We start from the raw sequence: 14,885 nt of genomic DNA, 5'->3' as shown, positions 1-14,885 counted from the left end.
TCCCCTGTCTGCACTACGACGGTCCCTGTCTGCACTACGACGGTCTCCTGTCTGCACTACGACGGTCCCCTGCCTGTACTACGACGGTCCCCACCCACGCCGCACCAAACACGTCACACCTGCTCCAGCAGGTAGACGGCGGCGTAGACTTTGGGCAGGAAGAGAAAGACCAGCGCCACCGTGTGGTTGAGGATGAGCGAGACGGAGAGCAGCAGCACACGGACGTACTCACGTCCAGCCGTGAAGTAGGTGGGGATGAAGGCCAGCCAGATGACCAGCGTGGTGGACACGCACATCGAGATGAACCGGGACTCGTTGAAATTGTCGGGGAGTTTCCGGCTCTTGAAGGCGAAGACGGAGCAAAGGGAGACGAGGACGAGGTTGTAGGTCAGGAAAGTCACGAGGCCAGGGAAGGTCAGGTCGCAGGCGAGTTCAACGAACTTTTCTGTCAGCACGGGCTGGGTGGCCTTGGCTGTTGGTCTGTAGGTCAAGGTCACGTAGATACATAGTAGAAGCTGTGGGGGAAACGACAACGTGATATAGACAATATATAGACAAGTGATATAGACACATATTTTAAACACATGTTATAGACACATTGTGTTTTAGAGCTCATATATCTAAAACTCAGAAAAAACAAACATCAAATAAATCAGTTGCATTGAACACAATTTTTATGTTCTGATATAAATGTTGATCATAGTTTACATACGGCCATGTGTGTGTGGTCTACACTACATGCATGAAACAATACATCATATACACGCATGAAGCTACATGTCCTATACACGCATGAAACCACGCATCGAATACACGCACGAAACTGCACATCATATACACGCATGAAACCACACATCCAATACACGCACGAAACCACACATCCAATACACGCACAAAACCACACATCGTATACACACATGCGTGTATGCATCCTATACACGAATGAAACTACAATTTCTATACACGCATGCGTGTACGCGTCCTATTAGCTCATTGCCCCAACCAAAACCACATCCGTCACTACAATTAAATCTCTTCTAAATAACTCCTACGCTAGATTTTAATTAATGTCAAGAAAATGAGTTTTAATAACCACTCCCTTATTTAATTGTAGACTGTAGAACATGGCCCAAGGCTCATAAACTTACATTTACTCAAACAAACTGCTGAAACATTTATGTAAGTCTGACATTTTTTGCCAGATTTTCGCGAATGCTGCTTATCTTCTTAATCGATATTCTTAAATGGCATGCTAACCATAGGCATTCTAGATTGTCAATAATGAACGAACGTTAAATGACATCAAATTATTCTATTAAAAAATTATTCCTACGAAGATTGAACTAATCAGCCATAAATTTGGATTGGATCTGACGCCCGGAATTTTTTTTTATTCGTCACACACCTGTCCACCGTCCGTCAGTCACCCCCCCTCCCACCTACCTGTCACATTATGACTGACCATAACGATCTCTAACATTTTACCCCCCCCCCCCCCTTTCCCACCTATCCCAGTCTGACTTTAGGACTCTCGTCCTTTTTTTATTCACTTAATAGAACAAAAGCCATTTGACTGTCATACAATACAAACTTCTGTTCTACACGGCTGAATTCATGAATGGTTAATTCACGAAATTTTCCACGAAACTTTTAACCAAAATTAACCTTTAAGTTACGAAATTATTTTTAAAAAAAAAGGAAATATTTATAAAGGAGAAATGAATAATTTTTAAACCTAAAGGCCAATAAAGATTTTTAAACAGAGGTGGCGAAGTGAAGAGTTGTCTTCTTGAAATTATCCATTAAATATTCATATTGTTTTGAAGAAGCTGCACACAAATAGGCCTACATTTTTATAATTTTGAGCTGAGGATATTCAACATTTTCTCATTGGCATAACCAAGTGAAAACTTCAACTTTAAGCTATAGTTACGTGTGTGTGTGTGTGTTAGTGAGAGAAATGTTGTGTGTAGTGTTTGTTGTGTGTGTGTTGCGTGTGATGTGTGTTAGCAGAGGTGTAGCGAGGGGGGGGGGGGAGGCCGGGGAGAGTAGATATGTCCCCGGGCGCCGACCTTAGGGGGCGCCAAAATGGGTTGTAAAAAATATATATCGGGGGGTGGGGGTTGCAAATTGAAATTTTGAGGGGTGGGGTGCAATTGAAAGTTTGAGGGGGTGGTGTAAATTGAAAGTTTGAGGGGGGGATGCTAATTGAAAATTGAAAGGTTGTTCCCAAGGGGGGCGCCATATTGAAAGTTTGTCCCCGGGCGCCGGGAAGGGTCGCTACGCCTCTGTGTGTTAGTGAGAGAAATGATGTGTGTGAGGGATACATGTGTGAAAGCCAATTTAACTAGACTGTGTATATCAGACTTATATCAAATTGTCATATTCTCTACTGCGTGTCTGTAGGGATCATAAAGTTTCGTCTCTTACCCGGGAATCACGTGATACCAACCAGTCATGTGACCTGATCACGTGCTATAAAATTCGACCAACCAACAGCAACTAATCGTTTTTTTTTAAGTGTCACTTTCACGTGTGACAATAATCGCGTGTCACTGTCAGCTGCTTGTGTCACTGTCAGCTGCTTGTGTCACTGTCAGCTGCTTGTGTCACTGTCAGCTGCTTGTGTCACTGTCAGCTGCTTGTGTCCCCGCTAGACTAATTTGCCACATGACATTTTGTCAAACTAAAAGATAACTCGCTTATCGACTCCTCTAATACAAACATTTCTGTTTACGTTTCCCGTGGTAAAATATTTGCGATCTTTCAGATGTTACGAACATTATACTAGCACGTAGCGAGATTTCTTTATTTGGTTAAGATGTGGTATTATAATTAGATTTCTTTATTTGATTAAGATGCGGTGTTTGAATTTAAAATGACTGCACGTAAGTCGCCGTGCATAAATGGTACACCCCCCCCCCTCCTTCCAAATGTGGTTTCTTTTAGACATTTATCCCCGAGAGAGGGGGCATTGGGCACGTAACATTGCCGGGAGTGGAGGGGGGGGGGGGGTGGGGTGGGGGGGTGGGAGGGGGTAAGTGGGTGGGAAGATTGAGAGATGTCTGACAGGAACAACTCCTCTCATCATTACACCCTCCACTAAATTTTAATTTCCAGGTTTTAAAATTTAGATGGGTAGCTTAATTAGAAATTGAAAATGGAAGCTACTCACACACAGGTAAAATTAAAATGCAGCGAATATTACCTGGATGAGGATTAACCCCACCGATAGAAGAGTCAGTGACGCCTGGCCCACGAGTCTAGTGAGTGACGCGTTGTTCATGACTCGATATATCCTGACGACCTTGACCAACACAGGTGAGTACAGAGAGGTCAAACTCAGGCAGAACGTGAAGTACAGCACACTACACATCTGGTGTGTCGGGTAGGTCTGGAGACACACGACCGTCACACAAGCAACGAGTAATGCTGGGAACTGAATTAGGCTGAGGTCCCGGCTGGCTGCTGCTATGATAGGGTGATGACGTAGGTGGATGAACGCCCCCAACACACCACAGCTCAAGATGGCGAGGAGTAGGGCCAGGATGATCTGAAGCAGCGACAACACGCTTGTGATTTCCGGCCGCGTTAACGGAATTGGTGAGCAGGTGGTGAGGTTAGAGTCGGCGTCAGGCCAGCTGAGGGCAGGACATTCCTCACACCCCCCGGGGGTCGTCTTCTCGTTGTTCCGGCACGCCCGACACTCCCAGCAACAGAGGGGTTTCTTCTGGATCCTGTACTCGCCCGACACACACGGTCGGCTGCAGACTGACTCCGGTGGCGTCATGCTCCTCCCTGCGTCAGACGCTCGAGGAGTCGAACTATTCCCTAAATCAGTTACATAAGTTTTTCCTGCGTCAAATTCTTTCAGATGACTCCAGGAAATGGCATGACTTGTGTAGGTCAGTGTTTGGTCCGCCTCGTCATAGAAGGCCACTTCAAGTTTTCTGAACCCCCCTGGTGACACGAACCCCGGCCCCCCGTACCCCAGGGGCGTGGCGTCACCACCGTCAGTCACCTGATGCACCACGTACCTGCCCACAGAGTCACCGTTCTCGTCAAACTGTACACGCCCACTGTAGCCTGTGAACGACAGGTTCTGCAGATAGTGATGCAGTAGCTCAGGCTTCACGCATGCGCGGACTCTACTTCCGCTGAAACCAGGACACACACCGGAAATGAGTTTATGTGCGCCGTGTGCAAGTGCTAACACCGCGTCCATCTGAAAAGTTGAGTACGTTTTAAAATCCAGCCTGGACATGCTGACGTCGTCGATGACTTCATCACAAGTGCCAGACTTGAACGAGCAGCCGTTCAGACTTTCCCAGTTGGGTTTGAACCAGGGGTTTGTGGAGTTTGAGATGCTTTGTCGCTGGATGTAGGTGTAGAAGTCAGGCACGAGCGGGGCGTAGAAGGAGAAGAAGAAAGCTCCCATGATGCCGTCTTTCACCGGAAGTAAAACTTCCATGGCCGCGTTGTCCACGGCGTCACTGGCGACCCAGATAAAATGCCCCGTGGCGTTGAGACGGTCCACTGACGTCACCAGCCGGACAAAATTGTCCGCCTCTAGGAAAACGATGACGACACGCGCTGACCGGAAGTTGAGCAGTGTCCGAGCTGTGTCGTCTGTGTCCTCGCTGGCCTTGACCCGGGTCCAGGATGCCAGGCAGATGCGGAAGTCGGGCGCCAGGGTGGCGATGGTGTCCATGGCGCGCTCCCCGTAGGCGCCCTCTATGTACACCACGGAGACGTAGCTCCAGCCGTGCCTCGTTATGAAGTGCAGTATCGCTTTAACCTGGAACTTATCAGGGCCGATCACTCTGAAAAAGTAAGGATGGATTTTTTTATCGCTGAATTCATCCGACGACGTCACGGCCCCTATGAGGGGGATCCGAGCGGGGGTGTAGACCAACGAGACGGGGGCGGCGGTGCTGCTGCGTAGGGGCGCCAGCACGCCTATGACGTCATAAGCCGCCAAAATATCGTCTGCACAAACTGTTGGTGCTTGACTTCTCCAAACGCAGCTCTCGTCTGACCTGGGTATGAAAGACAGCGACTGAGCTAAGGCGACCGCGGCCAGCGTGCAGTCGTTGAGGATGTGGTACCCTAGGGTGATGTTGGGAAGCAGGTCGGGTCTGTCGTTGACAGCCTGGACAGCAAACGCCACGGACTCCGTGTACTCCAGCGCCTTCGAGCCTTTCCGGATGTTGGGGCTACAGACACCGGCGGACGCCGCCTGCGTTGCCATGACGACGGCGCCAATGTTGATGTCGCCTGGTTTAGAGAACACCCTCCTGTCGATGTTTTGGAATTTAAACTCACCTGCACTGTCTGCCGTACACAAGTAACTCTCCGAAAGTATCCAGAACCAGACACAGAACGACACATCTTTCAGTAACCAGACTTGTCCAGTAACCTCCATGGTGGGCTAAAAATTTCTGCAGTAACCCAAAGTAGCAGGTTACTAACCTGAAGTATCCCAAGTAATAGGTTATCGTAATTCTAGACCACAGCAATAAAATTCCACAAACTTGTTTTACACGCTTGATTTAACTATTTAATAACTCTCATTAATTAGAGTCTGGTATTGATTGGGTTAACAAAGTACTTATCTAAGATGGCTATCGCAGCCAGCCCTGGGCAGTTTGTCCAAATCACGTGATACACCAGCAGACATCTCACCATCTGATGGGACCACCACCCCACAAGTAAAACACAATGAGAGCGGGAGGTTTCTAGTCCGCAGCTAATCTATATACAGCTTCCGTTTTAATCCCCCCCCCCCCCACCAGCCCTCCACCATCGCGTGCTAGTGTACGTATTATTAAAGCAATTAGCGCGCTGCGCAGATGTAGATGTTTCTCTAGGCTGTGTGTGGTGGGGAGGGGGGGGGGGCGTCACGCATCTTATATACCATTATACCTATATACCTACATATACATACATATATATATGTGTGTTTATATATATATGTATATATATATATATATATATATATATATATATATATATATATATATATATATATATATATATATATATATATATATATATATATACACACACATTTATTTATTTATTTTTTGTAGGGCATACTGTGCTTAGTTTAATTTTGAAAAAGGCGCGGCCTAAGACCGAGTTCAATATTACCATTGTGTCGTAAAAATAAAAACAATTTTACATGCAAGGGAAACAACTAAATAGAATAAATGAAAAAATTCTAATTGAAAAAAAATTATATACTTATACACCATAGTTAATACAGTTTTTTTTTTAAACGCATACAATTGATAAGAAAAGTCAGCAAAATGTATACTACTTGATATTATACAAAAATAAATGTTGTACTGTATTTTTGTTTTGATTATGGACACCTTAGTTTAATTTTAAAAATCATTGCTTATGTATTGTTAAAATATGCATAAGTATACTAGTTGATTGATATGCTTATACATAATTTCGGAATCCCTTACTAAAGGCTTGTTAAAAAGGGACTAAAATGATTTTAAAATTCAGGTTAGTACAGGGGTCGGCAACCTTTTGAGACGGAAGAGCCAAAAATTACAATTTTCAAAAATTTCCAGTTTTTAAAGAGCCACTAACATTATTTTTTCAATATTTTGGTATTTGATAAGGATTAGGTAAATAAATTTGCTTTTTGATTTGAAATAAATATATACAAATGTTTCGCACAAAAACTGTTTTAGCTAGATCTGCTATGATAAAATTAGTAATCACATAATATAACTATATGACTATCGCAATCCACTTTAGAAGCCCATATCTTATTTTTCTTTCTTTACGGACACCGCTGGTTCAGTATGTATCTTTCACGGCAAACTCTGACTAACTGGTTTGGAAATCGGTTTGATTACTGTATCGGTCGCTTCTGTCTTTCGGTTCTCTCTTTCACCCTATACGAACCCAGTACCTTATAGCTCAACCGTAGTAATCTAATAACTAAAATACTTCGTCACTCAGGTCAAATTAATGCATACTGACAGGTAGAGAAATGCATTCTTAATAAAAAATAACATTCGCCATTTAACGATATTCGAAAAAGGCGGCACTTCAACAGTGGCAAACATGGAATAGTCGTTACGGTGTTGGTTACAGCACGTCTGGGGGTCCGTATACTTTCTGCCTCACCTATTCTCGCTGCTCTTTGATGAGTGTTTTAATCCTGTTTAAAGTTGTTTTGCTTTATAGTATAATATTTTTTATGATATTTGAACATAAAATAATACAGCTATTAATATTCGTGTATGGAATTCGAGAGCCGCACCTTGACATCAAAAGAGCCGCATGCGGCTCGCGAGCCGCAGGTTGCCGACCCCTGGGTTAGTATAGTTACAGTATGTACTTACTTGAGAACCAAAGTGTCAATGGTCATTAAGTTACCATTATTTTACTAAAACTAAAGGGTCAGACATGTAGAATAGTTGTGTGGTGTAGAACTGTCTCATAAATTAAAGATTGAAAGAACAAAATAGCAAATATGCTAGTGGTGTGGATGCAATTCTTCTTTAATCAGGGTTCTTTCAGACATTTCTCTGTAGGTGGCACTTGAAACTTCTGTAGGGGGGGGGGGGGGGGGGGAGAAGAATTGTTGACAATTTTTTTTATTCAATCGAGTAACATAATATTATTAATAATTTCTTATTAAACCCAGCCGGTTAAAAAAAAGGATGCAGGTTTATCTATTCAAGCATATATATAAACATTTCAGGATTTCAGGAGCCAAAGGGACATAACCCTAGATTACTGATCAGAGCAGGAGGGTAACTTTAGAAATAAATACAACACGAATACTTTACTTGTCATATTGGTGCTCATTGCGGACAAGGGGAGTGAATCTCTAGCTGAAGATATTATCAGGGCCCGTAACTCGAGAATGGGCCTCCCTCTGAGCGGGATAGTGACGGCAGGTGGGGTTTAAACGACAGCATCATTGTTTGTCTTTAGGAGAACTATCTCTTGGGACCTCGTCACCGAGCAAACAGTTGAAGTGTACAAAAAAAAAAAAAAAAAAAAAAAAAAACAAAAAACACAATCTTTCAGAACCGAAGGTAAAAATAAAACAGATTAAAAAAACCAATCCTTTCTAATGATCAGCTTTAACTGCACTAAAAGCACCGAATGAACTTCCCCTATTTATGAAAAGCATTTGTCGCTCCAGAATCATACGTTCTACACATTTACCGAACAATGCCTTTACCCAAGGAGAGAGTTTTTAATTTCTCGTATTTACGAAATATAGAGAAAGTCTTGTAATCGTGCAAAAAAAAAAAAAATCGAGATTTTTACAAATCTCGACGTTTTACACCTCACTGATACGGAAAAACATAATTTTGCAATCTTGTCCGTATATCTGTGTGTCTGTCTGTCTCTGTGTGTGTATGTCTGTGTGTAAACACGATAGCTTGAGTACCGTTACAGCTAGGTTGATAAAATTTCATATATAAGTATTTTATCAAAATCATAGATCCGTATCAACTTTTGAGTGCTTTCCGATAACCGGAAGTGGTACTTTTTCTACTTTGAATTTTTCAAAAGCCTATAACTTGAGTACTATTTCAGTTAGATAAATGAAATTTCCCATGTAAGTAAAAGATCTAATTCTTTACGTTCTGTCGAATTCTGAGTAATTTCCGTTGACCGGAAGTACTAATTTACGCTATTTCCGATTTCTCATAAAACGAATTTAAATTTATAAAGTGCTAATAATATTGCGCACTATTATGCACATTTTGTTTTGGCGTTCGCTTGGTGCGCAATTCTTTTTTCTACTAGCTTTTATTCTATTTTTAAAAGTTTAAGTAAATAAAAATCATGTCTATATTCCGAGTTGCCATCCCACGTAGTGTTATATTAGAATATTCGAGAAAGTATAGGGGAGGTCACTCCCGGTTTAGTTTATTTCCACATTTAAAGTACGTTTAAAAATTACACATTTTTAAATACTTGTTTTAATATTTAACTGAATGGTATTTAGTGCAAGAGTAAAATTGAGTAAGTTTTCAAATCACTCAGAATCTTTTGAGTCTACTTTTTTATATCAGTTTATTTTTATCTAGACGACAACGCCACGACTAAAACTACTTGCTTGAAAACCCGATCAGAAACTCTAAACAAAAGTTATCTGCCCCTTAGTTGAGTCTATGGTCAGCTCCTTGTGAGAAATAGTGAAATCAGCTTAGCCGACTGATTCAGTGAAATCTTTACCTATTGATTATCTCAGCTGTTGTTTATTGAAATATACGACATCCACATCTTTTCCAGTTCGTGCCCAAGACACATAGGGCAGATGAAGTGAAGATGAAGTGAAGTTCATCTATTTTAATGGTCTGGACATATGAGGGATAGTATGGTCAACACTATGTCTATCCGCCTGTTTCCCTTACGTGAGTCAGGTACCCATTAGAGCTGGGTGGACTCAGGGACGGTCTACAGACTTGAACCGAGACTATCGGGTTAGCAGTCTAGCGCTCTACCGTCAGACCATTCCGTCCATTGTATTATTATTATATTAATTATAAAATAATCCTCAATATATTTTCATAACGTTTAATATTTATTTTGATAAAAATTGAGATATTCAGCGACTAATATTTTTTTTATAAGAATTGATTTAAAGTTGAGTAAGAATATTTTCCACAAACCCACACACATACATTGTGAGTGAAGTAACAGTTTGAAATAAAACATGTTTCAGAACTAACTGTAACTATTTGAAACTCAACATCTTTACAAATTTATCAGAGTTTGTGTACACTGATGTATGTTATTGTTGACAATAAAAGGAGCAGCTATAAACTAATCTTGATTTAATGTACTTCTTTTAAATCGATATCCTTCAGGCTGATAATAGTTTGTAAACCAGTTGAAGTGGTTTTACTCAGTGGCGCCTGGTTCTATGGTATCTTGTTCAAATGGAAAAATAAATAAATTGTCTTTTCTTTCTTTTTCATTAAAATGACTTTAAAGTTTGAAACAAGTGGTCATTTTAAAATACAAGTTTAAAAAATAACTTTGCCACTGAATAGGCACATTTTTTTTACTAGAAAGCTTATCTATAGAGAATGTTGGATATATATATATATATATATATATATATATATATATATATATATATATATATATATATATATATATATATATATATATGTGTGTGTGTATGTGTGTGTGTTTAAACCAACATGTAGTAGTTTGGTCTTAAAATGAAGAAAAGAAAATCTCCCGACTGTTTCGATGTTCTAAAATAAAGTGTTTCGGCGCTTCACGTTTTTAAAGTGTTGTTTAAAAATAGACGCTTTAAGACGCCTTAAAAAAGAGACAAGGTGCGTTCATCATTAATCATATAAGTACAACTTTATGACGTCAGTTTAGTAAATGGCGGCACGCAATGTTTTGTGAAATTCGTATTTATGCTATGTTGCCTAGAGCCAACACTTCACCTCTGGACTTTCCATGTTGGTGGGGAGTTAACATTTCAAGATAATTAGACCATCACCATAACAGATGTTTACACAAATGTTTCGGCCGCCTGAAGACAAACAAAACTTTGTGATACCATATTTGTTTTATTCCTTTGTTCCCCACCCAACCAAAGATTTGCTGGCAGAAATACCTTACTGGCTGCTTAAGTAACTCAAGGAAAAATACTTTTCAGAAAATAAAATAAATCCGTCCACCATTTCTTTCAGACATATTTCTATATAATTTGTTTTTCTATTTCATCTCACGAACAGATGTCTGAAAAAAATTCTGAATCCGTCAATGAACTTGCTCGAACAAACAACACAAACATGTTACTTGTTTGTATATTTTTATCTTCTTAACTAAAAGGGAAACACAATTCAACAAAAAGCCCGGATTTAGCAGCATTATTTTCTCCGTCTGGTAAGTCACTTCCAGAAGATTCCATTATAGTCCTGGAAGTAAACAGGAAGTAGAATCAGTTTCATAAGTCTATTTTTAGTTTGTCCACCATTTCGCTGACCTACATTGTTCGGTTAAAGAAAAGTGCCAGAAGTGTTTTACAGAACTTGAGGATTTCCTTCCTGAAGTTTTTCCCCCAGATGAGGAAGTAAAAAATGTTGCAGGAGAGGCTGACGCAGTAGAGCGTCTGAAAGAGGAAGGTGAGGTTGACGGAGGACGAGTACCTCTCCGTGGACTCGGCGTAAAAAAATGTCTGTATGACGTCACAGATCTTCTGCACGTGGCTCGGCGCCGTCAGGATGATGAAAGACCCCGTGATGACGCAGAGGAGTCGGGAGACGCGGAGCAGGGAGCGGTGACGCCGCGACATGAGCGGGCGGAGCGGGTTCTCCCCCCGCCGCGTCATGATGATGTTCTTGACGCAAGACGGCACCACTAGCACCAGCATGATGGCGGTGGGGATCACCATGGTTACCATGGTGTCCACGGCCGTAAAGACGTAGATGACTTGCTTGAGGTTGTTGGGCACCATACAGTACAAGGTGCCGTTGCCGTGGTTGGCCACCAGCTCGCTGGTCCAGAGGGCGAAGTCGTACAGCAAGGCCGAGATGACCACTAGGCCAAGGACTGCCGTCCTCGCCTTGGGTACCGTGCACAGGTAGGTCGCCCTCACCAGAGAGAAGTTGATCAGGAAGTTCTCCCACGTCACGCAGACGACAAGCCAGCTCGACAGGAAGCTGGAAGAAAGGTCAAGGAAAGGTCAATAAACTAGGCCAATGGAGGACAAGCAACGTTACTTAAATAATTCCAGCGTTATTTATTTGAAGACTTTTTGACTTAATTCAGGGACACCCCGCATTGTATTTAAATTGTAAGTATATAACTCATGTCAGGTACCCAGGGGCGGAACTACCATACCGCCAGACCCCGCAATGCGGGGGGGGGGGGGGGGGGGGGGGGCCAGGACGTTTAGGGGCCCAGTTCCCACCAAAAAACAATGAATTTTTTTTTCAAAAATTATGTTTTTCATGCATCTTGAAAGTGGTTTTGTAAAAAAAAAAAACAGGTCTACTATAGCAGAGATTGTTGCGTAGAAAAATATTTTAAAATCTACAAGAGCTATAGTTTGAAATGTAGGCAAACATTCACACTACTTCCATGACTTACTGCCCTTCTTTAAAATAGGTATGCCCACGAAGCTCATTTAAATAGTTTTGTACTATGTATATTAAAAAGCAATTGATTCTCTGAATTGTTATTTAAATAAAACATAATAAACAATGATATAGCTATAAAAGTAATTTTTTTTCAAAATTGATTTTATAAAAGCCAAAAATGAAAAAAATAAACATAACGCGAGAAACCATTCACGATAAAGCTTACGTCTTTATATATTTTTTGAGCAGCATTTTTAGTAGTGGCCATGTCTATTTCTAACCCAAGATGATTTGGACTAAATTTGTCTGGTTTGTTCTCTCAGAATGGTTATATATTGCAATAAAGTAGACTTAATTACTCAATTAGGATATAGATTATATATATATATATATATATATATATATATATATATATATATATATATATATATATATATATATATAGGGGGCCCTAATTTTTTCCTTGCGGGGGAGCCCCTTTTTTCTAGTTCCGCCACTGCAGGTACCCATCTCAAGACCTTTATGTTAGTGGTCATGCACTCTATTTTCTGACCACACCACATTTCCCCAAATGTACAACTTAATGTCTAAAATAAAAAGGCCGTTATGTGATAAAATGGGATGAACTTTTCAAACAGTTAAATGGCGGAATTTATCTAGAGAGATTTGCGATAAACAACGTGTAGTCCAGGGTCAAATTTTATATGCAGCAGTAGGTGATGTAGATGGTGAGAGGGCATATGCCCTTGGTGTGCATGATGTGGAAACAAATTATCTTACCTGCAGCAGTAGGTGATGTAGATGGTGAGTGGGCATATGCCCTTGGTGTGCATGATGCGGAAGCCCATGAGGTCCAGCCAGGACGCCGAGCTGGCCACCAAAAACAGGAAGTTGCAGGCGGCCAGAGCGGCCAGGTACACGTTGGTGGAGACGGCCCGCATCTTCCGGGTCATGAACACACAGAAGGAGAGCAGGTTGCCGATAAATCCGAACACAAAGATGGAGGGCTGCACGTACCTGGGGACAAAGATAACAATTGGAGGTTGGAAATACCTGGAGATCTAAACAACAGTGGGAGGTTGAGCCTAACTGAACACAAAGACAGTGGAAGGTTGAACCGAACTGAACACAAAGACAGTTGGGGGATGAGCCTACTGAACCCAAAGACTATTGGAGGTTGAACCGAACTGAACACAAAGACAGTGGGCGGTTGAGCCGAACTAAACACAAAGACAGTGGGGGGTTGAGTCGAACTGAACACAAAGACAATGGGAGGTTGAACCGAACTGAACATAAAGACAGTGGGAGGTTGAGCCGAACAAAGACAGTGGGAGGTTGAGCCGAACAAAGACAGTGGGAGGTTGAGCCGAACAAAGACAGTGGGAGGTTGAGCCGAACAAAGACAGTGGGAGGTTGAGCCGAACAAAGACAGTGGGAGGTTGAGCCGAACTGAACACAAAGACAATTGGAGGTTGAGCCGAACTGAACAATAATAAAGATCTACCAATGGCCTGATGACTTACTTGACAGTGGCTGTGATCAGATCTTTGGAGTAGGAGTAGGATGTGACGTTCATCTCCAGCATGGAGCTGTTGAGCAGGAGGTAGTTGGCAGGTAGTTCCATTTCTTCTGAGTCTAGAGCTGAGTGACGTCACTTGTGTGTCTTGTGACGTCAGCTGTGTGTCTTGTGACGTCAGCTGTGGACCTTGTGACGTCAGATGTGTCTTGTGACGTAGGCTGTGTGTTTGTGACGTGAGTTGTGTTTCGTGTAGTGTTGGGAGCAGATAAAGCTCCCCGGCATGTGACGTAAGTTGTAGGATTATACGTCAAATGCTTGATGACGTCAGTGTCTGCACTTCATGGTTCTAAAGAAGAAGATAACAGCACGTGACGTAAACTGATGTTTTTGACACACCATCACAACTACAATAACCAGAGTTTATACCAGGCATCCCCCCCCCCCCGAAAATTTCAACATTAACACCAACATTAACACCAACATTAGCACCAACATTAGCACCAACATTAGCACTAACATTAGCACCAACATTAACACCAAAATTAACACCAACACTAGCACCAACATTAGCACCAACATTAGCACCAACATTAGCACCAACATTAGCACCACATTAGCACTAACATTAGCACCAACATTAGCACTAATCACTAACATTAGCACCAACATTAGCACCAACATTAGCACCAACATCAGCACTAATCACTAACATTAGCACCAACATGAGCACCAACATCAGCACTAATCACTAACATTAGCACCAACATTAGCGCCAACATTAGCACCGACATTAGCACCAACATTAGCACCAACATTAGCACCAACATTAGCACCAACATTAGTACCAACATTAGCACCAACATTAGCACCAACATTAGCACCAACATTAGCACCAACATTAGCACCAACATTAGCACCAGCATTAGCACCAACATTAGCATCAACATTAGTACCAACATTAGCACCAACATTAGCATCAACATTAGTACCAACATTAGCACCAACATTAGCATCAACATTAGTACCAACATTAGCACCAACATTAGCACCAACATTAGCACCATATTAACATCAACATTAGCACCAACATTAGCATCAACATTAGTACCAACATTAGCACCAACATTAGCATCAACATTAGTACCAACATTAGCACCAACATTAGCACCAACATTAGCACCAACATTAGCATCAACATTAGTACCAACATTAGCACCAACATTAGCACCAACATTAGCACCATATTAACATCAACATTAGCACCA

The 14,885-nt window shown here is 41.7% G+C and overlaps 2 protein-coding genes across 2 annotated transcripts; both read right to left on the bottom strand.

Moving 5' to 3' along the window:
- Positions 1-113: 113 nt before the first annotated feature.
- LOC131944974 (metabotropic glutamate receptor 4-like) lies at positions 114-5,425 on the bottom strand. The gene is made up of 2 exons (XM_059305897.1): positions 3,209-5,425; positions 114-515 (listed from the first exon to the last, which is right to left on the bottom strand). Exons 1-2 carry the CDS (start codon positions 5,423-5,425, stop codon positions 114-116), a joined length of 2,619 nt encoding a protein of 872 aa, XP_059161880.1.
- A 5,402-nt stretch (positions 5,426-10,827) lies between these two features.
- Positions 10,828-13,725, bottom strand: LOC131944973 (C-C chemokine receptor type 5-like). The gene is made up of 3 exons (XM_059305896.1): positions 13,625-13,725; positions 12,882-13,154; positions 10,828-11,681 (listed from the first exon to the last, which is right to left on the bottom strand). Exons 1-3 carry the CDS (start codon positions 13,723-13,725, stop codon positions 11,006-11,008), a joined length of 1,050 nt encoding a protein of 349 aa, XP_059161879.1. The 3' UTR covers positions 10,828-11,005.
- Between the last annotated feature and the right edge of the window lie 1,160 nt (positions 13,726-14,885).

Source organism: Physella acuta, unplaced genomic scaffold (genome assembly GCF_028476545.2).
Source record: "Physella acuta isolate Inbredline_101_S28 unplaced genomic scaffold, ASM2847654v3 ptg000516l, whole genome shotgun sequence".
NCBI classification, from domain to species: domain Eukaryota; kingdom Metazoa; phylum Mollusca; class Gastropoda; family Physidae; genus Physella; species Physella acuta.
This window is presented reverse-complemented; position numbering and strand designations above follow the sequence as displayed.

Excerpts from the sequence above, each read along its gene's own strand:
- LOC131944974 (XM_059305897.1), bottom strand. The coding sequence starts at position 5,425 with ATGGAGGTTACTGGACAAGTCTGGTTACTGAAAGATGTGTCGTTCTGT. Across the intron at positions 516-3,208 it reads TGGGGTTAATCCTCATCCAG|CTTCTACTATGTATCTACGT; the intron begins GTAATATTCGCT and ends TTTCCCCCACAG.
- LOC131944973 (XM_059305896.1), bottom strand. The coding sequence starts at position 13,725 with ATGGAACTACCTGCCAACTACCTCCTGCTCAACAGCTCCATGCTGGAG. Across the intron at positions 13,155-13,624 it reads CTGATCACAGCCACTGTCAA|GTATTTCCAACCTCCAATTG; the intron begins GTAAGTCATCAG and ends TTAGATCTCCAG. Across the intron at positions 11,682-12,881 it reads TACATCACCTACTGCTGCAG|CTTCCTGTCGAGCTGGCTTG; the intron begins GTAAGATAATTT and ends CCTTTCTTCCAG.